At 35.1% G+C, this 27,160-nt stretch overlaps 1 protein-coding gene across 4 annotated transcripts in view; it reads right to left on the reverse strand.

Annotated features, from left to right (window-relative positions):
* Window positions 1-27,160, reverse strand: part of SNTG1 (syntrophin gamma 1) — a 341,044-nt gene that overhangs the window by 74,268 nt on the left and 239,616 nt on the right. For all 4 annotated transcript variants that reach the window (XM_026097832.2, XM_026097823.2, XM_064507560.1 and 1 more), the window contains 2 exons: window positions 22,222-22,351; window positions 2,029-2,067 (listed from right to left, as the gene is read on the reverse strand). In XM_026097832.2, the coding sequence (XP_025953617.1) occupies window positions 2,029-2,067; window positions 22,222-22,351 (169 nt within the window). The remainder of the gene's footprint in view (window positions 1-2,028; window positions 2,068-22,221; window positions 22,352-27,160) is intronic.

Consider the following 27,160-nt stretch of genomic DNA (forward strand, 5'->3'; position numbering starts at 1 on the left):
CCTATTTGTATTTAACATGTACCTATCTTCTAGATATATAGGAAGCAAATGGACAATATTCTGTAGAAATGTTGTCACTGAGGGAGAATTGAAAGCTACATGATCACATAAGACATTCCCACCCACAGTGATTAAATATAGTATCCTAAAAATTCCTAGTCAATGTTTTTTCAATATATTGTTTCTCAATAAACTGTTTTTCAATAAACTTTAAAAATGTTCAATTTATAGGCACTTGGAAACTCCTGTTATATACTTGTGTACAACTACCAACTTCTTCTGCAGTATAGCTGTTTATGAACCTATGTGTGTGCATGTATGAGCTCTGTCAGTTTGTTGTATTTTTGCTTTTATACTGAACAAGATGGTTATGACCTTTTCATATGATATACAATAAGTCATAGAGGCATTTTCATCATAAACAGATAATATGTTTATAGTTTGGACTAATTGTCATAGGTAACAAATTTTTTTAAAAAAATCTAGAATATCTTAATCAGATCAGTTTCAGAGTTCAAGTTCAAAATGTGCTTGCAGAAACAAGTTAAAATGATTCAGCCTCTTGACAAAAATGTATTTTATTAAAATAAATGTCAAGGTGAGAAAAGTATTCAAGACTATAATTTAATATCCAGATAAATAATTATCAGTTAATGTAACAAATAAAAATGCTTGCTCCTTCCCTACACATCATGTTAATGCCTGCTGAATACCAGAAGACAGAAATTAACCTCACATCTGTGCATTCTTTTCTGACTCTCTTCAGAGATACCTTATTCAATTTAAATTTGATGACATTTCATAGCTTCTGCTAAAAAAACCCAAAAAACAAACACTAAAACTATCCAAGGTAACTAGGTAACAAGGACTATTCAAGATTATTCAAGGTAAACCCAAAAGGGCATCTGTTTTTGAAATTAATATTGGCTAAAATTTCAGCATATCCACAGATCAAAGCCTTTTTCCTTTTCCAGTGTTTAATGGACAGTGAGAACTTATTTTCTAATCTGCTTCTCTCTGAAAAGATTGATTCTTTGGCTGACTTCCTTGAAATGCTTCACAGTAATTCCTTTGAAATATAGTGATTGATGCTGATGGGAGAAGAATGCATTAATTGCAGCCTGCCCTAACAGATAGCATGACCAACAAGTTACTCAAGCCAAGAAAGTTATTTTTGCTTTCTACTGAAACTATAATGAAAAGGAACCAAATGCCTTTCTAACCATAGGTGCTGGGAGTTCAAAAACAGCAGATACCACTGAATAATAATGTTAGTCTAGTGGTACATTGTAACTGTTATTTATATTATTATTTTTTTTTACAGTAATAAAAGCAAAGAGATAATTTCAGCTATGTAAACATAGCTGTTTAACTAACTTTTTCACTTCACTAGGCATATTACTGGAAGGCACTGCAATGCTTCATAAAGGGAGTAGGACTCCTTGCACAGAGATGGTTTCCTGCAAAATACATCACTAGCAAAGTTACTCTACAGCTGTGAATGAGGTGACTGGATCAATGGGACGAAAGGATAGAGCTGTGCGTCTTGACAAATCTAGTAAGAATGGATGAACTTGGAGACAAGTCCAATGATGTAGCTTGTTCCAAATTCTGCTACTGACCTGCTGCATAACCTTGGGCACATACTCATTTTTGTGCTTTAATTTAGACAATAGAATTACATTTTACATTTTTAGAGTATTAGAAGAACACTGATGAACAGTGGTTAAATCTTTAAAGCATAACAGTCCCATTCTCCCTTTTATATTAAAGAGAGTAAGATGCAATCATAAGGCAATTCGCATCTGTAACTTAGTTTAATTTGAAAAGATTAGGCATGATCTCACTTTGACCAAACACCCAGTTCCCATTTACGTATAGAAAAAGAATTGCCTCTTTAAGAGCAGCAAGGAACTCTATAAAAGAAAACCTACCAAGAATTCTTCAGCTAGAAGAATACACAGGCAAGTCAAATACAGATGAAATAAGAATTGTAAATGAAACCTCCCAAAAGTTTATTTTTCTTACCTGCTGGTTTACGGGAAAATTCCTGTTGATTTTTTTTATCTACAAAAATGAATAAAAAAAAGATTAATAAATATATTCAGTTACTAGAATAATAAACATTAGATTTCAGAGATATATATCAGACGCTTCCTTCCAAATAATACTTGTAAAAAAAAAAGAGAATTTCTTTCAATAAAGGGACTGCTACCTTTGAAAAGCTGATGAGAGTAATGGGACATTTCCTCAAACACAGTGTGGTTTATTCAGACTGCTGTTCAGAATATAGGAAAGGAAAATATATGCAAAATTATTTCTGAATTTTACAACACTATTTATTTTGCTTTCTTTCTTACTAGAAGCCATAATTTAAATTAGAATACTGAAATATATAAGTACTTCAGAGCAATTTACAGTCATCCACCAAATCATCAAGGCTTCAAAGAAATTCCTTTCCCTAGAGAATGATGAAAAAAATCACCTGAAATACCCTGTGTAAGATCACTTTGTCCTTCTGACCTAGTTCAGAATTAAGTGTACAAAAATCAGTTTTGATAATTGCTTATCAGATTTTACCTGCTAAACAATTCAAAGGTTTGGTAGATTGGGAGGTTAGAAATACTGGCCTGACCTCTAGTATTTTCATGCCTAAGTGAGATTTTTCCCAAGATCAGATGCGTTGAATTGCAAATGAACTCAGCCTGAATGAACTCAGTATAAAGTTCCATGAAGGAAGAAACAGAATATATGAACATATATGCAGAAGAGAGGCTTGTTATCTAGAAGAGTTAGTAGCATCTGGTAAGATACCCATGTTAGTTCTGCTGAGATGACGAACTGTTAGATCCAACACTGAATAATGCATAAGTATAAATATGACCTCTGCTTCAGAATCTGTTCTGAATAGATCCCTGCAGGCTGAAACATTCTCACTATGGTTTCTAGATAAGAATAAAAGTGAGAAACAAGACAATAGATGTTTCAACTTATGTAATAAATGTTACAAAATCTCTCCTAGGAGTCAAAAACATAAATTGTGACAAAAAGAGGTCAGATAAATTTAAAGAGGCTAGGATGATTAGGACACCATAGGCATTGTTCAGGAAATCCCTTAACAGCTGACTGATGGGAGTACCAAAGTTCAGATGGCTCGAAAGACCAAGGGAAGTATAACTGTATTTTGCTATTACCAGACATGACAAAATAGCCTACATGGATCTTTGAACTGGTTCAATATTGGCATTTGAAGTTCTTATAGATCTTCCCAATCCTAATCAAACTTGGAACTAAACATTTTCCTTTGAATCCTACATACACATAGAGAAAGACCTCAGCTAGTCTTGAGGTCCGCTCTGGAAAGCAGCTCTGTAATTGTACAAACTGCCTTGTTGAATTCTTGTACTGACTGCCCTTGAATTAGTCAGTTGTACAAAGTACGCAGAGAGCATCAAAACTGCTTGAATATACAAACTATTGAAGAGGAAACTAATCTTATTTACTAAGTGTGCTAGATATGATCATGAAATGTCATTGATCAAGTCAGAATAGTCTTTGTAGGTGGAACACTTTTTTCAAAGTAAATACATAAATTGAAAAGCTAAATGTAGCACACAAAACTGATACTTATTTAATACATTATAGTATTTTTGCTTGTTCTGAAACCTGGATGACAAAAAACAATAGAAAATATGCATATAGATAGAAACAGGGTTGGATGTTTTTGTCTTTTAGAAAGTATGTATATTATAATTTTAGTAATTTATAGCAGCTGATCAGAGAGTAAAAGTCATGAAGGGAAAAAATCAAATCTAGAAATGAATATGTACTGTACATATGTAGATTTGCAGTGACACAGCACTTGAACTGAGATTGACATTTAACAGGGATAGGTTTAGATGGTTGATTAACATGGCTGCAGGTTTTAGTGCCTCTGTCCACCACATTTATCACATTTATTATTAGAATAAGCAACCCCACATCACTCTAGCAGAAAACAGATCATTAAAATAGCTTAAAATTGATCATATACAGCCCTCTTGCTTTAAAACATGTCAGATTTCATGCTTTCTCAAGGAAATTAAATAACAAAGATAACACCTATTTCAATTCTACCTTTCATTTGCAATTCCATTACAGTATAACATTTACACTACATAATATAATATAGAATACATAATACATAATATTTACTTCCAGAAGGTTTCATACGATCCCTAAAAAGCTGAGAATAAATTTTGGTCAAGTGTTTGCCATAGTTTGCTTTATTCTCATATTTTCGCAAGCAGTTGCAAACGCTGGAGTGAATATGTTATCACTACAATTATACAAAAGAGGAGAAACATAAGACTGAAGAGGGACTCAATAGATCAAAGACGTCTGCCCAATCCGTTTGTAATCCGCCTCTCACAATGGCACTCTCATAGCTTTATTAGTCATTTACTAGCAAATACTGCTCTACTTAGCACTGGAAGTTTTCCTAATACATTAAAAAACTCTTTCTGGTTGCAGTTTAAGCCCATTACTTCTCATCTAATCCATCACAGAAACAATGAAGAAACTGCCTGCTCTCTGTGTAACATCTATAAAGTTGAAACATTATTCTTTTCTTCAGGCTAAACAGTTCCATTTCACCCTGTCTTTTCTTGCAAGTTCATCCTACTGTCAAAGAAGCCAAAGCCCTCTTTTGTGACATTGCTTCTGCATATGTGCATTCGTTGCCAGGGCACATTTTTCCTGCATGACCAGGAGGATTGACTAGAACGTTACAGCAGCTTCTCATCCCTTCAGCCTTCCCCAAGAGTCTTGTAGTCACTTTTGATCTGCTTAGAGTCACATCGAAAGAGTTGGTCATGCCCGCATGAATGAGCAGCCTGAGTTAATTCTTATTTGGTTGGATGGCTTTGGCAACATCCCTCAGATTTAAGCTTCTGGGAGACAGAAGATCTCCCACAATGTTAGGTCCAGTCACTAGACAGAATTTTTCATCACGCACAGCAGTGAGTCACTCATGACCAATCCATCTCTTCCTCATGGGAATGGTGATCATTAATTTCATAGCTTTTCCAGCCTGCAGGCTTTTCTTTTTTTTTTTCCCCACTCTTCATCAGGTTTGAATCTTCAGTTACTGCAAGCAGCATTGTAATGTATCTCTGCCTGAGAAGAGACCATTTTCCTATGAAGACCACACACAGAATCCTCTCTTTACCCAAGTCTTTCTTCTTCACTGTCTGTGATATTGCGGATTTCCCTGACTTGCTTTGAATCCTGACATCTACAGCATTTGATTCCAGATTTCCCTCAGTTTGACAACTTTCTCATGTAACTCCTTTGCCTATTTCTTAAGGGATTTTGCTACTAGGTATTCCCCATTCTAGGCATCCTTCCCCCTCAGCCTTCACTGGGAAGGGAAATGCAAACATCCATTTTAAGCATTGAGATATCTGAAGTTTCAGTTCCATTTAAGGTTTTGATCTGCACCATTAGAAGGTACTGGGGAAAAAAAAACAAACTTGATAACAGACTTTATATTCTCACCATCAGTTTGCTCTGTAGGTGGTATACTTGTTGAATCTGACCAATCGCCCCCAGCCCCCAAATTCCTTATTCACAGCTTTTGAGGTGCCTGTTCCTTTAGGCACCTTTAGTCACCAAGTGCTGCTTGCCATCCAAGTCCCTCTTGCCAGCCTGGGGTTCTCAGTCCAGCTTGGCTCAAACAGGATCAGAGACAGTTTGCTGAATACTACAGCTAAATCTGTTTTACTCCTACTCTCTCAATCTATCAGCAAGCTTCTGACCTTGCCCATAAAGAGTTCATAGCTTGCCAAGGTTTGTATTATTTCAGGACTTCTCACTTGGGTAGATAACAACATTTGCAGTTTGCAATTTGGCCTCAGTGTTTTATAAAACAAAATGGGTAGCAAAAGGGTGGAAGAAGGGGGAATTTTACACAATTATATATAACACATAAGACAATTAAGTTTCTTGACAGAACCTAATGCCCTGTGGAAATGTAGCTAGTGATTTTTGAAATACATTTAATACTTATATAATAGTATATAGGTCTAAACGAATTTCTGCTGGCAAACTTTAATAAATTTGCCGGTTGCCAATGCCTTTACCCGAGGCAATGAAGTTAAAGAGCTTTTCTTTAGTCTTTACTGGTAACATTTCTCTTCTCTTCCCCCTCCCTGCCACTGCCCTCCCCCCCCCACGCCACTTTCAGTTTACTTTAGTTCAAGTGGCTTAAAAAAAATTTATAGGACCATCTAATCTTTGTTGTATTGTGCCACATTTCACTTTTTCTCTATAAGAATTACATATGTTTATTCCTTTAGAGCTCTGAAGAACAGCAATATTTATGAAACAATTTTGATAGCATATATCAAAGCACAAGATAACATGCTGCTTGCAAGTAAGCGAAAAAATTACCTATGTTGCTTAAATCATCTGGCTGTCATAATATAACATAGCTGCTGAAACATTAGGCTCAAGTGATAATGAACCGAGTATTAACATAACTGATAAATCTGAGACTAATTAAATTTTTTCATATGTCACTCTCAGTTACCTACAAAAGCCTTGTTTTTTTCACTACTCCACTGAAAATTCACCAGTCATCCTTGTAATTAATCATTTCAAATTTCACTTAATTGGGAACACTAAAAAGTCACTTTTTGTTTCTAAAGGTCATGTCCTTGTATTTTTTTAAATACTTCTGGTCCCTCCTCCTTTACTCACAATAGGAGTCACTATATTCTACATTTAGATTAAAAACAGGCGCATTCTAGCACTGTGTTCCTCTAAACTCTGAGCTTGTTTTGAATGAGAAATTCTTTTTTGCAGTAAGGCTTTGGCACTGCCCTAAGGAACAAAGACTGGGCTCTCCCTAACCTTCTGCCTCTTACAAAACTACTGCGCCACAAGCCTGAAAAGTCTTGACTCTAGTTCCCTTCTAAGAATGCAATTCCTTCTGCTTATCTGCAATTTCACCTCAAGAATAAGAATTCAATTTTATGCCATTATAAAATAAGAATATTTTTTAAGTAAAAGTACTCAAAAATATGGGTTTTCTAAAGTATTCTGTGGTATTTCAAAAAAGGAATGTCCAAATACTGAGCAAAATGGCCACATACAACTGTAATGACCTGTGGAAATCCGTGCGATCATGGCTGTAAGGCATGCCAAGGGACAGAATATGTCAGAGTACCAAAAAGCATAGGGTACAGAATTTTGGGAAAACACATAATTTTCAAACTTAAACATTTTCTTAAGAAGTCTGTGAAGACTGAACTATATGAGCTGACTATTTCAATTCTGACAACAATAATGTTAAACTGACATGCTAATAATTTTTGGTATATTTTTCTCTCCTTGGATCTGACCTTGCAAGCCTTAATCAGGAATGATTTTGAATAATTAAAAACCAACAGAATTCTCCTCAACTTCTTATGAATTACCAACTTCTCGGTGCTCAGAAAGAGTAAGACTGGCATTGAAGATGCTGCAAGTAAATTTAAAGATGATTTTTGTTTTAATGCACATTTCAGGCTTTCCTATGACAAAACTATGAACTCTTATTGAATTTCACTGCATTATATTAGGCTAAATATCATCCTCTAAGATCATTTTTCAACAGAGAATCGAAAAAGAAGTAAAACATTTCAAAGCCGCTTAAAAGTGATGTATTTCTGCATGAGTGAGAATTGTCATATGGTACATCATGTTCAAGAAACATTTTTAAAGACCTTTCACTGAAAGTCCATCTGTCTCAATATATTTCAGAACAGCAACTAACTGTCCAATTGCATTTCAGCAGGGAAAGATTGTTTAGACAAAATTATAGATTTTTGTTATATCAATAGTTCTTGTAGTCCAAAGGAAAACACAGTTTGATAAGTTAATAAATGCAAATAATATGCAATTCGTCTTTTCAAGATATCAACATGTTTCATATTCTCTAAGCTTCAACAATAAAATATAATATCAAAGGAAGAATCATCATTATGACATTCAAAACAAATTACTGGAGCAAACCAAACAAATTGTTAAATAACTCTCTTACTCACAGGAATTTAACCTCCAATTTTTTTTTAACAACACTTTCTCTCATTGGACTAGCAAAGTTGTAGTTGTCAAACTCAGACATTAATTTTGCTGAAAGAAAAAGACATGGAACACCCGTGCTCAGGCAATAGCTACAATACAATAGTTAAAGATCAGCTAATGAATTCCTCAGCAAAGGTATACTGGTTTGTGAAGACAACGACATGAGTAGAAGAGTACAAAAGCTATAATTTACAACACATCAAATGTGAATTTCAAGCTGCAAGGAAAATGGATGATGTACAATTGGTAAAATTGTATGTGGTTATATTGCCATATATTGCCACCTTAACTACAATTTGTCACCATATGTGATTTGGCTGTGTAACTTGATGTTATTGTAATAACAGTTAAAATAATAATAAAAATAAATATCAGAATGGAGTGTTATTTGGACAATTCAGAACCAAACAAAGCAATTAAATATCTGAATAATATCATGTCTATTCATAAAGAAATATCTTTAGCTGAATTGGGCTATTTTAAGAGCATATTCTTAGCACCTGGGAAGGAAACATAATCCCAGTGCTGAATGAGTGCAATAATTCACATATCAAATATAGAATTATTCTTTCACCATGAGTTTAGCCATCCTTAGCAGTAATTAGGTGGGTATTAGCGTATATTACAATTAGCAAAGATTTTCTTTTGGGCTGTTCATGACTGGAAAAGCTAGTAAATGAAGTCATAGCTATATAATGATGGATTTTACTCCTGAAACTATATTCACTGTGTTCTAAGCCACAGAGAATTTATGTCTATTTTACTATTACTTTATTTGATCTAGAAAATTTCTGCACTCAGTAAATGGATTTAGAACAGATGTGCAATCTTTTGTAGCTTATGACTAATGCAACTAGGACACAGCTGGCACAAGTTTTCTGACTTCTGAAATATTCTTGCCTTCATACTGAACTAAATTATAAAGAATTCATATACTTAAAACTATTCTCATTAAACTATAACCAGTCTCCTGTTTGGTCTCTTACCTGATCTAACTTTATTCAAGACCATGTCACAGTTATAAATGATAGCAGTCACCTGTTTGCAACAGATCTTTTTAGTAAATTGTATTACAAAAAAACATTTAACACTTCGACCTTCTTTTCATCATCTATCAATAATTACCAACATCCACGGAACAAATCCTTTCTGTGGCCTCTCTATTATCACTGCTGTGTGTCAAAACTATTTCTTTTCACCTTTACTGTTACTGTCCCCTATTGAGTGAATCTTATTTAGTGGTACTGCCTTTCTGGTTCAACATACTCATGCTATACTTCCTGAGGCCACCCTCCATAAGAACACAGTTCTGCTCACTAGGTACTTCTGTCTTGTGTTTTGGGTTAATGAAGACTTTATCGTTTAGCCAAGATGGCCCTTCTTTTGCTTACTTTAGTTTCTTTCCAACGGAATAGTATAGGTTGCATTCACATTCTACATACTGAAATATCACCATCTATTAATTTTGGCTATACAACTATTCATATATAAAAATGTAAAATATTTCTTTATCACTGACAACAGCGTATTGGTGGACTCCTTAATGCTCTACGGGAAATATTACTGCAACAGAGATAAGCAATATAAATCACTGCTAAGAAGCTGATGTCAGACTGATAAAAAGAGCGGCAGTGTTGGAAAGAACTCCAAGAAGATATCAACATAAGTAATTGCAAAAATGTAAGATTCCTTTTGTAGCTAAAGGGATAGAGTTAAAATTTTTGGAGCTAAAGACTTCTCTATTTGAATCTAACAGAAAAATATGTCTTGGAGTTGTGCTGATCAGATAAAAACAACATGGCCAGTGAAGCTACATAAATCAGTAAGACTGTGAGGCAATTTTTTTCATATTACTTGCTGATGACTTGGTCAAGATACAAACTGCCTTTTAAGTCACTCCATTATAACCAGAAGCAAGAGCAAAATTTCTGTGAGTTTGACTTTAGAGTTTAAGAAAACTTTTAAACATAAGATGCAGAAGTTGTGATTTGTTCTATGCACTTATTAAGGAAATGGGTTTTGGATCAGAGAACTAAACAAAAGTCAGAGAACTACAATTGCTAGGTCTGCAACCTATCCAGCTACCCTAAAGGCAGCTTACTTTTCTGGTAAGACCATTTGCAATCCTTAGGGATTTCTAATTGCTGTGCACACCCCTGGCACTATGCTCTTCTTATTCATATTGCATATTATATTTTCCTGACTTCTGCTCATTACATTTTGAGAAGAAAATACTATTTATAGTTAAGGTTAGGTAAATTAATGTGCTAATCTCTATACCGCAGCAGCAAGAGTAGCTACCTTAATTAAGGTGCAGACACTTTGCTAAATATTCTATTGCTTTCAGTGAAGCCTCAGCTATAGGGATGATAATAGAGATATACTGATTCTCTCTTTAGGCATACAACTTTAAAAATTCTCTTCCTCCAAGAAGTGCATCATATAAAAATATGTAGAATAGATTGACACTGTTCAATGCTGAAAGCTGAAAACGTGTGTAGTCATTGCTCACTTGTACGATATTCATTAGCTATAATGCTAATGTCCTTCAAGATCTGCTTGTTATTTGAATTTGCATTTGTGTGATTCTTCTTAAAATAATAAATGTCAAGAGTTTCTCTGCTATCATCTGGGGCATCTCAGGAAAACTCACAAGAAGAAAAATCTTTTGAGCATCTCAGAATACTTTATGGAAGTAGCTGACAACATTAATACAGCAAAAAAGTGAAACTGAAATAGTAAAACAGGTATCTGAATGTTAGCTCCTTTTCTCTCTTTGGCAGTAACTTTCTTCATGAATGGTCTTAATTAAGATGGCATTCACAACTCACTGGACATTTTCCAATGAAAGCAACCTTATTAAAAGCTGGGAGGATTAAGCTTTTAATTTATGCTTCCTTCTAAACAGAGTTTAGATTATTCTACCATTTTGCTTCCATAATGTTTTAATCATCTCTCTGCTCTCTTCCACAAACTGGGATCTTCAGTTTATCTTTCCCATAATGTAATACAGCCACAAATTCACTTAATGCAAATGCCGCCTGTCTCTGCCATGAATGCTTTTGTTCAATCTCTCAAACTTAACTCTACCAGGCAGCCTAGCCAACGGACAGCAAAGAGAGTGTAACATAATTCTTGTCAGATTCCTCCATTTCAGAATTTCTAAATTTTGATATTTTGGGTTTCAGATAGGGGTGATTTTGGGGGGGGGGGTGAAGGTGGCAATTCACAGAATCACAGAATTCTTTATGGAAAAGTTTTATAAAATTGGGGGGTTTTTTATTAATAAAAATGTTTCCTGTTCCACAGTATGCATCATTACGCATATTCACATGTTGCTTTATTGTGAACTCATATAAATGAAAAAAAACCCAAAACACACAAATAAACCCAGTTCATGTTCTGGAGAACTGAGAACACAGAATGTGGCCTACATAAGAATAGTTTTGCTGTCTAGCTGCATGATACTGACTGCCTTGTCATACCATACTGAATGTGCGATATTAGATGTCTCCTGGTCTTTTTTGTAACATGAGCTCTTCCCACTCCCAAATCTAGCTATTCCTTCTTTTTCTCTCTTTCTCTTTGAGGCTCATTTTACCAATGACAACATTCTACCTAAGACATTACAGGTCTTTACACATCTTTTTTTCCTGAACAGAACTAGTTTAATATTAATGAAATAAGCGCCACAAATAAGAAAAGGAGTAATTTCTTTTTTCCGAGTAGAAAAGTAATAAAATGGAGATTAGGATTTCTTCTAAATCTACAGAGCAGTTGTAGGTTCATATTCTGGTTAAGGACAAAATTTAGTCTAAACATGTAAACAATTCCAGTAGAACTCTTCTCCCCAGTCTCTGCACCTGGGCAGAGAAAGCAGTAGCTACAATGAATGGCCAGGCAAACAGAAAAAGAAAACAATAGATATTTTCACTTATATCTCTTATTCAGCAATGACTAAGTCCATTGCTCATAAAGAAAGGAGAAGTTACGCATAGATCTGGCTTCCCTGAAGTGATGGATGCTAGTTTTGCAGTAACTATTATGCCATAAATTAAGAAATCTCAGCCCTCCAAAACGGTAGGCGCACACCTCCTGTGATGCAACAGCATATCAGAGAAGCAAGGATCTCAATTTGATCTCAAAAACTGAGAACGTTCCTGTCAGTTTTTAAAACTGTGGATTTCAAAGGCAAATCTAAGAGGGTATTTGCAAATGTAGAAAACCCTTAGTTGCTCAGTTGAAGACATATCTCTGAGGCCTGTTTCTGCTGCTCTTTTTTCTTCAACAGGAAATATGGCTAAAGAAGTTTGTGTTTAGTTCTCCTCACTTCCTGTTTGCCTTTCCACTCTTCATTTCTAGCCTTGTGCTAAAACAACTGTTTTGGGGACTGTATTGCGACCTACATTAGTGATTAGTTCAAAAAAATTGCCAAAAAAGAGAGAAAAAGGTGCACTGTAGTATAGGAAGTGGAATATCTGTGTCCATTTCAGTCATGACAGGTGATAACCCACCCATAACAGGGCAGACATGGTACTCAGGCTGAAGGAGATAAGCACATGTCGGCCACGTGTAAGCAATGTTCCTACTGAAGGGACAGCCTGGATGAGAGCCACATTCTAAAAAACAAACTTTTGCTTCCTGCTAGATAGCATGTGCATGAATTTTATGAGACTCACAACAGATAGCAAGCAGAGCTGTCTTTGAACCAGGGGCCAGAACTTCAGCGCTGCTCTGCCTCGGGACATCCTTTGGCCAGGGGCTAGAAGGTCAGCTCCAGCCCTACAGACTGCATGACACTGAGATCATCTGTCTCACATGTCAGGGTGACTCTTCTAACCTTTAGGCTATTATGCTAAAATACCCACTTGCCATTTCCCATTAGAAATGGGAGAGGTAGGTACCTAATTCAAGGAGACTGAATTACCCTTTGGAGATATCTACATTCTTCATATAGTTAATAGGACAGAAGTAAGTGTCTAAGTTAGGAGGACTGGATCACTTTCTGTAAGTCTTAAAGACATTATTTTATCTGTTGACTATGTAGGGAGTTTGCATGGAGAAGACCTCTCCCTCCCAGGGCCAAACACCTAACATTTCTGTGAAATAGTGCTTAATTTAGTTAAATCAGATTAAATTCCTACATTTTTATCTAATTAAAAAAAGAGAGTTGTATTTCCCAGGCAATGAGATACCAAAAAGCAGGAACTGCTAAATCTCTCTTGACAATGTTAAGTCTGCCGAATTCTTTGAGAAGCTGCAGCATGTTGACATGCCATAAGAAGCATTTCATCTTTTTTTATTACCTTACAAAATTACCTTAGGAAGTAAATATAATGAACAATGAAAGCAATGTCTTCTCCTAGGCAGAAGTAACAGACTTTTCCCTGAAGAAAACTGTGATAAGTTTGCCTGATCATCTACCAACTAAAATGGTCCACAGATTTGCAATGTTTTTGCAATAGGGATATATTACATTGCTTTTTACTCTGATCTTTTTGAGACTTCTTGTCTGTACAAACAGGAAGCATATGAAACATGCAAATAATCATTTCTACATAGATTTGCTGCACATATTCAAATTAAACTCTGAACAATTTGATCTAAAGAAAAAATTGCTTATCCCTTTACTTAAATGGTCAGTGTATTATTGATACAATGGGTTACAAAAACTGTTTACTAGCTATCTATCTGGTTTCAATGAATCACAGTGAAAGAGGAGCAGAATATCTGTTAGTGATTAAAAACAGAAAAAAAAATGTTTTATGCCATTTGAAAAGTAGCCTGGTGACCAAATCCAGGATTTATCATGTTAAAGAGCTAAATTTTCTATTTGCGTTGACTTTACATCATCTCTTTGCTAATATTGGTAAAACTAAGCATAAGGATTAATGTGCATCAAGTGCTTTCTCAGTTGCATTTTATGTTCTATTTTATGATAGTGAAACATTAAGCAGTCACAGGGCAGATGAACAAGCTTTTTTTAACTACCTGGTTGCCTCCTTTAGAGAAGTATTTGATTATTTCCTCATTCTCTTTATCTGAAAATTAGTGTCTAGCTTTCCTATCACAGGATATGTGATGACAAATTAGACTTTGGGAAGTTCAGTATGGATGGTTCAATATTTTGGTATATGGTATGTATATTTTGGTTATAAAGTGCTCTCTTCACAGACTACCCAGGCATAATTGATAACTGGCACATGAAGCAAAACTGTGGAATGAAGATAATTACCTGCCTCAAGTGAAAAAAAGTATAGCCATTTTGCCAATAATCAAATACATATGATTAATATGCCCTGAAACATTATTCCATATAGCAAAAGATGTCCCATACGGTGCCAGCATGGCTGGAACTTTAGCCTTGCCATGCAGATTCCTGCCACGTAACTATGTGAGAGAAAGAAACTATTAGAGGGAGCTAAGAAGCTTGATGCAGAGTTTCATAACATCTTTTGTCAGTAGAGGAACGGTAAGTCCAAGGGGTCTTGGGCTCATTTCCTCTGCCGGAGATCCTGCCTAGTGGGCACGTATCCTTTTGCCTATTTTCCCATCAGCTGGACTTGTCTGCCTCAGCCTCTCTAAGCTGTCCCTGAACCACTCAGATTCCTCCTCTCTCCCCCACCCCTCCTCTGAGTCTATTCTCTTCCTGAGGCTAAGATAAGCTCTGCACTACTAGAATGTGCTGTACGTCTACAGCACTTTATGAAGGAAGACAACCAAATGGAGAAAGTGCTTTCAATACATTAGCCTACTAATAATGTATATCCTGAGGTGTTTTATGGCTCTTTGAGTGCATTTCAATTTATTTTAAGGTTTTTTTTTTTTAATTGGTTGTGGAAGAAAGGCAACACTTTAGATGTAACCACCTTTTAAAAATATATCTTAAATGGGAACAAGCTATCCTTGCTTTAAAATACAAATAATGATATCCATGTTTTGTTTTAAGACTGCAAAGAGGAGGGACACAAGGAGGAAAGTTATTATTGCCTAGCCTCCCAGTTCCCAACTGCTGCTGTATCAACAGCAGTTTGTGATTCAGGAGCCACTTTCAACACACTCTCACTTAAAATAAACCTACAGTGGAATACTGAACAGTTCTCTGAACAACAAAAACTGGGTTAAAGTAGCTGGAAATCTCCAACTGCTATTGAGAGGGCAGCTTGGCATTTTGGCAGGAAAGGGCAACTTATAATGATTGCTTTCTTCTTCCATGTGCTGCCTCTCTGCAAAAACCCAAGTGGCTTACCTGCATTCCCACTCAAGACTGCTCCTACTTTCTTTATTCTTGTCATGCTTTCCCATTTTAAATCAATGAAAAGATTTTTATTTTTTCTTAATTACAGGTTTCTTGCTATCCTTTAGTGGGGGTGGGATGTTGAGAACATGTATGACATCTTTCTAAATTGTCTCATAACCAACCAGAATATAGATTTATATAGTATGTCAACTAAAGCCTTAAATAATTATGGAATGAAGGAAGAAAAACAGTTTCAATGCTTTCGTATAAATCCTACATAGATTAAATAACAGCATATATGCTGATGTTTTCCTTTTATCTCCATACCTACGCAAGGCTACGATTTTAAATTTGACTTCATATCAAAATTATATGAATCAGTGAAAAACACTGCTATTCTTAGCTTTGTGCTAGCATGATATATATAAAACAGAAAAAAATATTCTCTCTGCATCACTATGGCTATATATATATTTTTTAATGGCTAATACTTTACAGATAAACTGTACTTCTGTTTGAAGAATATTTAACAAAAAAGGGCTTTTGATTTTATTTTATATTTTTTATCTTAAATTTCTTGCATTCTGGAGCTGTAGTATTTTATAGCAGTACAGATGGCAATATTTTTATTAAACATTTTTGACTACTGCAAGTCTTGTAACACTATGCATGAGTACAGTAAAACTGGAGAGTTCAAACATTTGGTAGAAGTTTGGTCCATTTTATTTTACTTGAAAAAGCTATCATGACTAACCGAAGTTTACAATGCACAGTCCAAATAAAGACTGCATGTCTTAATGATGTGTGCTGTCACCATGATCAGTGTGTGTCATAACAAATGCACCAACTACAAAGGCCAAAGTTTCTTGCTACAAGTTTCCCAGGTAAAGTGACTACTCTGAAACCTGCTAAAGCTTGCGCAAGCTTATAAAAGCACATTTTGCTACTATTCTTTTCTTGTGCTGTTTTCCTGACCTGCCACATGCTAGACATTGTTCTTCAAACTCAGGTACATTATAAAAGTGTGGATGAAACATACTGGAGCAACAGCAAAGGAGTTTGGAAAGCCATATATTTTCTTTTCAGCTAAATCAGTACACCCAAGAGGATATAAACAAGGTACAGCCAACAAGGTATAGGCAACAGTAAGTAAAATAAGACATGCAGCAAACTGCAAAAAATATAAGTAAATATGAGACAAGGACATGCATAACGCTTCATAACAGTGGCACAGGAACAGATGTGTTTGTAAATGTCAGATAGGTAACATCCAGATTTAAAGGGAGGGGGTGGAAATAGGAGGTTTATATTATTTTTGTGCTGTGTAACTACGTTCAGTCACTTGAATCAATATGCCTCAAGAAAAATACATACAAAAAAAAAAAAAGGGTAAGATCATTATGTTACAAGTGTATCCAGTTCTGAGCTCCTGCAGCAACCTAAATACCAGTATTGGAATAGGGACCTCTAGGATGTCCTTTACAACGTCTGGAATGGATGCAAAACAAAAAAACACAACATATCAGAACTCTGTAAACATCTAAATGCGTAAAGTCTTTTAGAATAGTTGAACATACATTTTACTAGATAAGATCCGACTTATCTGAGAGGATTTCGTTACACGTATTTTGTCTTGGGAAAAATAAATCATATATGGAAAAACATTTGTTAAGACTCCTTTGAAGACTTACTATACTGCACTATTTTGTTTTTATTTTCATTTCACAAGGCTCTCAGCTTCTACATGAGAGACAGTATTTGCCTTTTGCACTAGTACAGAATATGCCAATGTATGAGGCTTAACACTAATGTTGCTCATTTTGGATTTGCTCCACATTTCAAATTGTATATAGTTTAGTAACCAACAAACTACTAAGGTCTATTATTGTAACACACAATTCTAAGAGCATCTAAATGTTCAAGTTGACTTATTTTGTTTTGAAAAAGCAAACCAGAATAAAATCCCTGAAAACTCGAAAATGACTATCAGAGCATCCACACATTCCTGATGGTCTGTCACAGTATTTCAGATAAAAAACTGAAATGTGAAACATGTTCACTTCATATGAGTGACATTGATTTATTCACCTGATACAGCATTCCAAAGTATGTTCCTACTGGTTGCAGCATTCACCAGAAAAATGAGGCATGTACAGCTAATTTCTTTCAGTAATTTATGAAGCACTTCTTCCTCCAAGTGGAACAGACCATATTATTGTAACTGCTTTTTTATTACTGTTTTGTTAAACTTTTTGTTTCTTTTCCCTCTATCTAGGAATTTACAGTATCCCTATATATTAATTACACTAACTTTATCCTGATAAAGATATTTAATAAACAATATTGTTCTCTTTTCTTCAGTGAAAGTGAGGATAAACACATTAGTCCCCTTAGTAGCAGTTTCTTTTGTTAGGTATTACTTTCTAAACACATAATTAAATGCACAATTGCAATCAAGCTTTAGGGCTAGTTTGGTTTTCAAAATACAGGCATGAGTTCAGGAAAACATACGTAACTCTTCCAACCTCACATTAAATTTGTAGATCTCTTAATCCTACTGCTTTCACTCTATACCTCTACCATCAACACAAGGGTGCCTAAGTAATTTCACAGATACATGGTATCTTGTAAGATTTATCCAGAAGATGTGCCATCATGGAAACAAGTGGAGTTACTGTAAAATAAATCTTGTCATAAATCTTTCAAGATCTTATAGGCATTCTTGTGTTAAATTTAAAACTATCTTTTTGTTACCTCCTGCTCGATAATTTTAGCTCTGTTGCCTAGCATTCCTATTTGCTGAAGTTTTTGTTGTTTTTTCTTTGCCAAATGCTAGCTCCAAAGTAAGAAGCATAAATGTGTGATTGTTGCACTGCTTCCCAAGGAAATGATAGAAGAGGAAAGGGAAAAGGGCATCACTGCACTCTCAGCAGGGCATATCATTGCACTCACTATATAAAAATCTTTCATAGAGAAAGGAATGGACAAGAGCAACAAATACAGTCTGAAGGATAAATCCCCAAAGACTCTATTAAGCTGTATCCTAGAATACACTAACTGTGATGTATTTAGTTGTTGTTGTTACAAAGACCTAAAGCTTCTGTCCAACTATTATTATTATTATTATGACTATTATTCTTATTATTATTATGGCAGCACTTGAACAGTGTGGTGTGCAACCAAATAATTTGGAATTGAACTAAGCTTGAAAAATAACTTGTGTAAAATCTCATCCCTGCTAAAGTCATTAAAAATGTTGCCTTTGAGTTCACTGGAGCTTGGATTTATACACCCTTGAAAACTCTATTACCTATATTAAAGACGTATTGGCAAGCATTGGATCTTTATGAAGCACATGACTTTGGAGTCTTTGTTTCTTCTGGAGTGTAGTTTCTTTAAAAGTTACATGACCTACTGGATACTCTCATCATACAGAACTTTAACAAAATAGATGGTAAAGAATAGAAATTAATATTCATTACAGCAGAAATTCATACAATCTAAAAGTGGTTCATGGAAAGGCCAATAGTTCATAGCTGAACTGGCACAACAGAACCGAAAATTTTCAGTAGGAACATAGACAAAAAAGGTGGAAGCAGCTTGCTCCATTTCTAATCCTCTTTGGCTTGCCAAACAGGCAATAAAAAGGGCAAAAGCCTTTTTTGCCTGATCCATTCATAGATGAATGCCAAACAAGGTTGAATTTGTCCTACTCAAGTTTCAGCACATGAATTGCAGTTTTGGGATTGCTTAGACAGAACTTCCTCTCGAACATAACCCCCATGAGATTCGAGGCTATTGTTAAACTGACAAATTTTCAAATATAGATGCAGGTTAAGTGATCCAAGTTGGAGAAGAACCCTTCATTAGAAATGAGTGGCCTTTATGGGTACATCACATCATCAATTACAGTGTGATATTAAGTTGCTTTCTACAATGTATTTCTACCGTATTCTGTTGGTTACATATTAATCTACAAGTCACAGCATGTTCTGTAATTTTAAAAGGATGTATCAACTCATATGTTATCTTTCCATGGTTTTTGGAGAGTTTAAAAAAAAAAGAAAATTAGTTGCATTACTCTAAGTATCCTACAAACACTGGAGTACCTTAGTTCAAATTCAGTGAACACAGAGAACCAGAGTGCACAACTGAACTGATCTTTTAATGAAAATTTGAAAAGAAATGAAGTCAACTAGACCAGTCAATACACTGCTATTTTTATTTAATCTGTTTTAAAATTCAGAATATCAAGTTCTATATCTGTGCATTAACTATACTTACTTTGTTGCATAATAATGCAAGTTTTATCTCACAGTGTACTCTGATTGTTAGTCATCCACACCGAAAAATGTGATTCCCTGCAGGAAACATTGTCCAGATTCCATTACTTATTTTTAGTTAGTAATACTGTTTTTCAAAGATGATGATGTCAAGATATTTTTTTCCTTCTGCTTCTATCTTTCTGTTATCCTTTTACTATCTGGTAGGTACTGGCTATACTGCTGATTTTCCAATTGAGTCACATCACCTTTGTGTCAAATGCGGACATTTTAGGTCCTGTCAGAAAAAAGATTCTGAGTTTACTCTGGTAAGAATTTTATTGAATTATGGGCTCAAATAGGAGACATTTTGGAGCCAGGGACTCATGTTTCACAACTCTCTAAGCTAATTAAGAGAACATAGGGGAAAAAAACCTTTATTCTTCCCAGATATATTTGCGGGGTTTGAACTACCAGATGCTTTTTTCAACCAGTCTGTGTGACAAAAGGTAAAATAGCCCAGAATTACTGGTTGAGATTACTGCTCTTTTTGTCAAAATATCCAGGCATTACTTTGCTAGATCTATTCAAAGAAACTGTCTCTCTGGCCTCACAAAGAGACCAGTGACAGGTATACATCTCCTTACATATCTAAGTCTGAACTAACCACCATATGGTCCCTGACCAGTTAAAGGAAAGAAAGGCGTGTCCTGAGGGAATTAATCTCATCATAAAAGAGATGTCAAGATTAAATCAGAGAGATCACTCTCTGAACATTCTACTTTAAGACATCTAAAGTTAGGCAAGATAAATCCCACCCAAATCCGCAGAGGGCAAACCTGACATGCTGGCAAAGGAAAGGCTTTCAGAAACAATTTATTTTTTATAGCCTTTCTTGTTTTCCTCTTCTTCCTTCTGTTCCAAAAAGGAGATGTGACAGAGATCCTAAGTTTACATTTCTATGAGCCATATGATATTTTAAAGCAACAATACTTTGGCATAACCTCTAGATAGAAATAAGAAGTTAAATGAAACTAAAAATGAGCAGAGTAAATATATTTCAGTTTGCCAAAACTGAAATAGTTTACAGGAAACTCTATAGTCTGGATGCCAATCTGAGGGAGAATCAGCTATGAGCAATAGTAAATGCCTCTCACAGAGGAAAAATGCTAACATCAACAGTATGTGTATGTCAATAACCACATTGCAAAGGAGGAATATAAAGATCTCTACTCGCATCTAATCATTGTTCTGAGTAACAGTTATTTTTTCCTACCTGTGTTTCTAATGTTTTTTTGTTCACTTATAACATATGCTGTCAAATACCTAAATCTTACTGGCAAATGACATTTCTATAAATTCATATACTAAGCAACCATGATTAGAGGCTCATCAGAGCTACATAAAGCATTATCAGATAAAATTTGGTTGCATCCATCTACTGCTATAAGTTAACAGATACATTACTTTAAATAGCAAGAATCATTCATAGCCTGAACCAAAGATGGTAACAGAAAAAAACAGCATCCTCATTTGTCAGGATGCATAGTGAGACAGGAAGTTCTGTACAGCAACAGCATTGTAAAGATGAATAAATAGCAATAAAGTTGGCTTGTACTGCATGTAAGCTTGCAGATGGTGCATGAATTCATGTCTGTCACGTTTCTGTAATACATTGACTTTTACATATTGCTGCCAGATGGAACACAGTTTCGTATCTTGAATATAAATCTCCAAGAAATACAATTTTCTTTAATGTGTTCCAAGTATTTGAAACAAAAACAAATTTAGAGATAGGTTTGGGAGGCTAAAGCAGATTTAAGAAAATCTGAGAGAATATAAATTAAATCCTCAAGGGCTTCCTTGTTATAACTCAATTCAAAATACTAGAGTTATCCCATGTGTTCTATACTTTTTGAGAAAAAAAGGAAAGATAGACCTCTAAAGGAAAAACTGTGTGCCATCTACCAAATGCAAAATACACCCTAAGAGGGTTTGGAAAAGCTTTCAGTTGAACTGACTTGTAGTTTGGCAAAACTTTTGCATAACATTTATCCTTGCTTCAGTACAAATGATATCTATCCTACAAGATCAAACCATAAAAGTACAGTGCATGAAGCATAAATGCACTTAATCTTTGCTGAACATCTGTATTCATACCACAAAAGCACCTCATGGTTCTCCTTGTTTTCAATGATACCTAAACAGACCCAATATCTAATTCAGATCTTATTGTGACAGACTTTATAAAAAAGTGTTTTTTTAAACTATCAAGGAACTACAGAATTCCCTTTTGCTTTGTAAACGCTTACCCATCACACCTGGCTTTCTCCTATGTCTGGTCCCGGTTCCTAATCCTGGCTGATATTGCTATAAAGCATATATTTCTCATAGTGATGAATTGAACTATACGACTGTAGGGGAGAATGTTTTCCCATTCAGTGATTTCTCACAGTCTGATTTGATGACAAACTTGAGTTGACTTCTCTCAGGCAGCCTCAAGCATTGTTTATATGCAGATAATTCTGCGTTTGAACCCATTAGGCTTTTATGACAGTCGTAATCAAATATGATTGGGAAACCTTCTGGCTTACTTGGATCCATACTTACATTGTGCTTTGTGAGGTTGGAAATGTTAGTTGCTATTGCTTGTAGCCAGTCAATACAGTCTTCAGCAGAGAGACACTGAATTATTCCACTGCAAACCCCATCCACAGCAATTACTTGGAACGCATTTTGCCTATAGACATGTCATAACAGATCAGGTCAGAAGAAAATTTCATCTGTTCTAACATACCATCTTAACAATACTTGTAGAAAAGCTTTTCTTTCAACTACAATGAAGGTCAGCCAACGAACACTGATAAATTGCTGGTTTTCCTGCTTTATAAATATCTGACATATTAAAACAACCATGCTAAAAGGTCAGCTCAGACTATATTAAGTTTCTATAGATGGTACAGCTATACAATATATCATAGAATTGTTCCATGACATCTTAACCAACTCTATGTGATGTCAAAGCTAAACAAGTGAAATAGCTGATACATACCAAAGAGTTAATACTCATTCATGAGAATTCATGAAATTCTGTGGAATCCACCTTTTCTCAACAACTTTATTTCATTTTTCTAAGACATTGTTTAAATGAAGTAAGATTACTGTCTGAATATCCTTTATTGGCTGCTTTTGGTTATAGAATTTTGATTGTAAAAGATATGCTTTTAAAATGCTTATGGAAAGGCTGGAGAATTCAAAATAGACCAGATAGCATTCATGATTTTTCACATTGCATTTCTGAATATTGGATCATGAGCAGAATAGAATGGAACTGCAAGGGACATCCATCGACAGAAGTAGTGGCCACCCAGGTGTCTCTACCCAGCGCCATTCTGGGCACTCGCATAACGTTCTGCCACGCATTATAGACTGGCTTACCACAGCCGAGTGCCAAGAAATTACAAAAAAGAGAAAACTTTCAGATGCCAAATCAGTAATAGACCTAATTTCCTCAGTAAATAGCCTTCTTGGCTAACAGCCTTTGGAAGGCTCACAGGTCTCTGGCTTCAGAACCAAAAAAGCTCAATATTAATCCATCTCCCAAAATAACAGATTACTAAACTTACAGAGAATACCAAGTTCCACTGCTGGCATTCTGCTACAATCACACTCATTAGCGATCAATTCATAGTTGAAAATTAGGCACACATCATTCGGATTCTTCATGCAAAGTCAATGCTATCTTCAGTGCAAAACTGAGTGTCACTGATGACAGACAGTTTCTGACATCTCAAGATAGATATCCATTCTGCAAAGTTATCCTTTACCTCTTAAAACTAGATTTGAGCTATTTTAAATATAGAGCTAATATCTATCTCTAGCATAAAGGCCTCTGCTGCATCTGTGTCAAGTAAATGCATCTGTGTCAAGTAAAGGCTTTTCCTTGTCAGGAGAAAAAATGAGTTAGAGTCATGCCTTTGCTTTGAGCAATCCTGACATGAGAGCAAGCTCTGACTGGAGGATAAAGCTTACATATCCTAACATGGATAAGGCTTATATATACTAACATGACCATGCAACGACCAGTGGCTTACCTAAATCTATCAGCTAGCTTATCAGTTCAGTTGCCTTTTCACACAGCTAATGATCTTTTTCTAAAACCTCAAAGGCAGGAAGAGAGAGCTACTACTCAGAAGAGAAAGACTAACTACTCATTTTCACAACGCTTCAGATAAAGTTTTTGAAGAAGATTTATTTAAAGCTTCTTCAGGTAATATAGACAAGAATTTATTTACTGTATCTTTTATTTTAAATGGCTATAAATATAAACAGTAAATTCTTCCAGAATAAAATGGTAAATAATCCATTACATAGAGAGCACAACATGATGCTCGGACAAATATTTTGATTACCTCTTTCAAAAAAATACATATATATTATTATCAGGATTCCTTTTTTGCCTCCTTATCTTATTGTAAAACACAGTAGGATCCCAAGGAATCTACTAGATGTGTGAAATTAACCTGCACAAATGTAGAAAATCCAGGATGTTCCAGATTCCCCAGATTAAATCCTGATGCACAGATTTCCCTTACACTATGAACCCTGTGAAACTGAGATTCAGGACATAGCAAACCTACTTTTCCTACATATTGGATCTGTGCATGCACAAGAAGAAGACTTGTCCAAGATGCTCATGTGCAAGAGTCAAGAAGCCTAGACTACAAGATGCATGCTATCTCTGAATGTGTCTGAGTAGCAGATGTTTTTAGCCTCAAATTATTGTAAAGTTATTTTCTAGCATTAGTCTACCAGCCAAACTCCATACCACCACACAAATGTAAAAAAGAACTACATTAAATACATATTTTGTTTTAAATAAAAAATACTTGATTAATAAATTCATACTACAGCAAAAAAAGTTAAGAGTAGATGACTTCTTATTCAGCCATATATCTCAGGTTCTGTGCTTTCTGGTACTCAAGACTTTTATTTGAAATTAATAAGCTTTCCAAGATTAGCTTGAATACCTTCCAGAATTCTACACGAATACCCTCTGGAATTCACGTATCTCAACTATTCCATTAAAAATAAATAGAGTATGATTATGAGGAATAATAGTGCATGTGATAATGACAGTAAGTATTTCTGTGTCAATATTTTCAAAGTCCAAAACATAAAAAGTTATTATGTAACATGCTTTCTATATTGAGAACAACCTTGTAAACACTAACTACAGAAAACTTAATGAATTAATTTCCACTTTGTATTGCTTTCCTTAATATTATTTTCAATATCCTTTCCTTAATATTGCTCTTTATAGTGTTCATGTTTTCAGTTCCTTTTAAAAATTATCTACCTTTCTCTGATAGCAGATTTTGAGAGGGAGCCCTATTCTAAAGTTTTTACACTAATTAAAAACACCCTTATAGTCTGTCTTGCTAGCAACACAAAATGTTGTTTTTATGCTTTTCTTAAAGCAAAATCCATTATCCCCTCACTGTCAAACTGCAGTACTCTTACTCTTTCATGTTACATGGTATGAGAGGATAAAAGAAGAACATTAGCACAGTTATTCAAGGCATGAAAGTGAATTTGGATACTCTGTGTAGTACAAATACACTTGTAAATTTGTTTTCTGGAAATTTGAATCTCAGGCATATCATTACTGCCTAAAAGTAAAATTTCTCTATAATGTACAAGTTCTATAATGTGCATATGAAGTCTGTGTTTTATTGATACAGAAACTGAAATTCAAAGCCCTGAATCTATGAATAGTTGCATATAGCCCAATTTTCCATGTGAGTAGTTCCAATCAATGGTATGTCTTATCTGAAGCATACAGCAGAAAAGGCCTCAAATTTGACTATTATCATTCTGGGCCCTTTATGCTTCATATTCTTAATTATTTCCCTTTCAACCACTGCTAAACATTGAGCTGATGGTTTTCATAGAGCTTAATACAATAACTCCTGCATCTGTGCTGTCTACACCCTGCTTTCAGTACAGCCCGTGAGCCAGTATAGCCTTTCACTCACACCTTGACTCCCTGGGTCAGGCATTGTTTGTGAATAGGTCATGGTTTATGTAGCCAAGCAAATATGATTTTGCTATTACTCATCAAAAGCTGCAGGCATTTTATCGGCGCTATAGTGCAGGGTCTCAGGACTTCCCTTGGCCTGGGACTGGTTATAACTTAACGATCATTTAATGGTGAAGCGATGTTGCCTAACCTGTTTTGATTTAAGCTCTGTGAATATGTTAGGGAAAAGCCTGGCATATCTAGGTGGTGAATTTGTAATGAGCGATAGCCCTGAGCGTTATCTGAGGCTGGGAAGGCTTTTGTGCAACTTGCAAACTTTAGCTAAGAACCCATAAGAAGGAAGCAGGTTGTGATAAAATAACCCCAAGCCAACCCAAAACTGAGGCTGAAGAAGATGCCCACACCCTCCCATCTTTAGGAAATATCACAGACTTTGTGGAAAAGATCTCAAGACACTGGTGAGTCATCGTAAACCTTACTCTTGAGGAAGATGGTAACAGGTTACTGTAGGACTTACAGCAACAATGGCAGGGTGAGGATAACACCAAAGGAAAGATACCAGGAAGGCTTTTTTGCCCAATCTTGGCAGAAATATAAACGAGGCTTTTCTGTATTAGTTAGATAACTTGGATTATTAGACTGTTAAAACATTATTCTTGTATATTCTTAGCTCCATATACATAGCATGTTCCCTTTTGCTGATAATGAGATTTTGATAGTAACACTTATACTACTGGCTATTTTAGTAGCAGTATTACAAGAGAAAATGGATGAAATATAGGCCTGCTTGTGGGGAAACTTGCAGGAAAAAAATTGGTGTTTATCAGTGAATGCATGTGACTCTGCTCTGTAGCTGGTATGTGTGTTTGCATGGAGAAACAGGACATTTTAAACCACCAATGCCAGATGAGAAATCAGGGTGTAACATAATTCACTATTTTCCCCAGATTCAAACATCAGAGTAAAAAAAAGAATGGCTGGAAGACATGATGGCTATATAACGAAGTCAGTGTTTATTACAGTCAGCCTCACAATTAATAAGTCTTACGTGCTTAATTTAAGAGTAAACTTTTCTAATTGGTAGAGATAGAAATAATGGAGTAACATACTCTGTAGCTATACACAGCTGTCCTTTAGTTATGACCCACAAGCTGGAAATCACAGAGGCTGTTACTACAAAAACTTCATTTACATATATATATATACACACACACATATATATATGCATATATATATATATTCACATACATATGCATATATATGGTGAAATTAATTAATGCAATACTTAGGTATTTAAATCTCTTAACAATTATGATCTTATTTATATAGCTTGCCTTGTTGGATTTTGTATCTACTTTCATTTCATTTTAAATGCATAGCACTTGCAAAACAGTAATAATTCTGGAATATTCTTGTCTTCTGTTCTGTTTTCTATTAAGATTATTTTGATAACAATGGATTTACTAGTGAAATATTAAGTTAAACAATGACAAGTTGTAGGACTAT

This window comes from Dromaius novaehollandiae, chromosome 2 (genome assembly GCF_036370855.1).
Source record: "Dromaius novaehollandiae isolate bDroNov1 chromosome 2, bDroNov1.hap1, whole genome shotgun sequence".
NCBI classification, from domain to species: Eukaryota; Metazoa; Chordata; class Aves; order Casuariiformes; family Dromaiidae; genus Dromaius; species Dromaius novaehollandiae.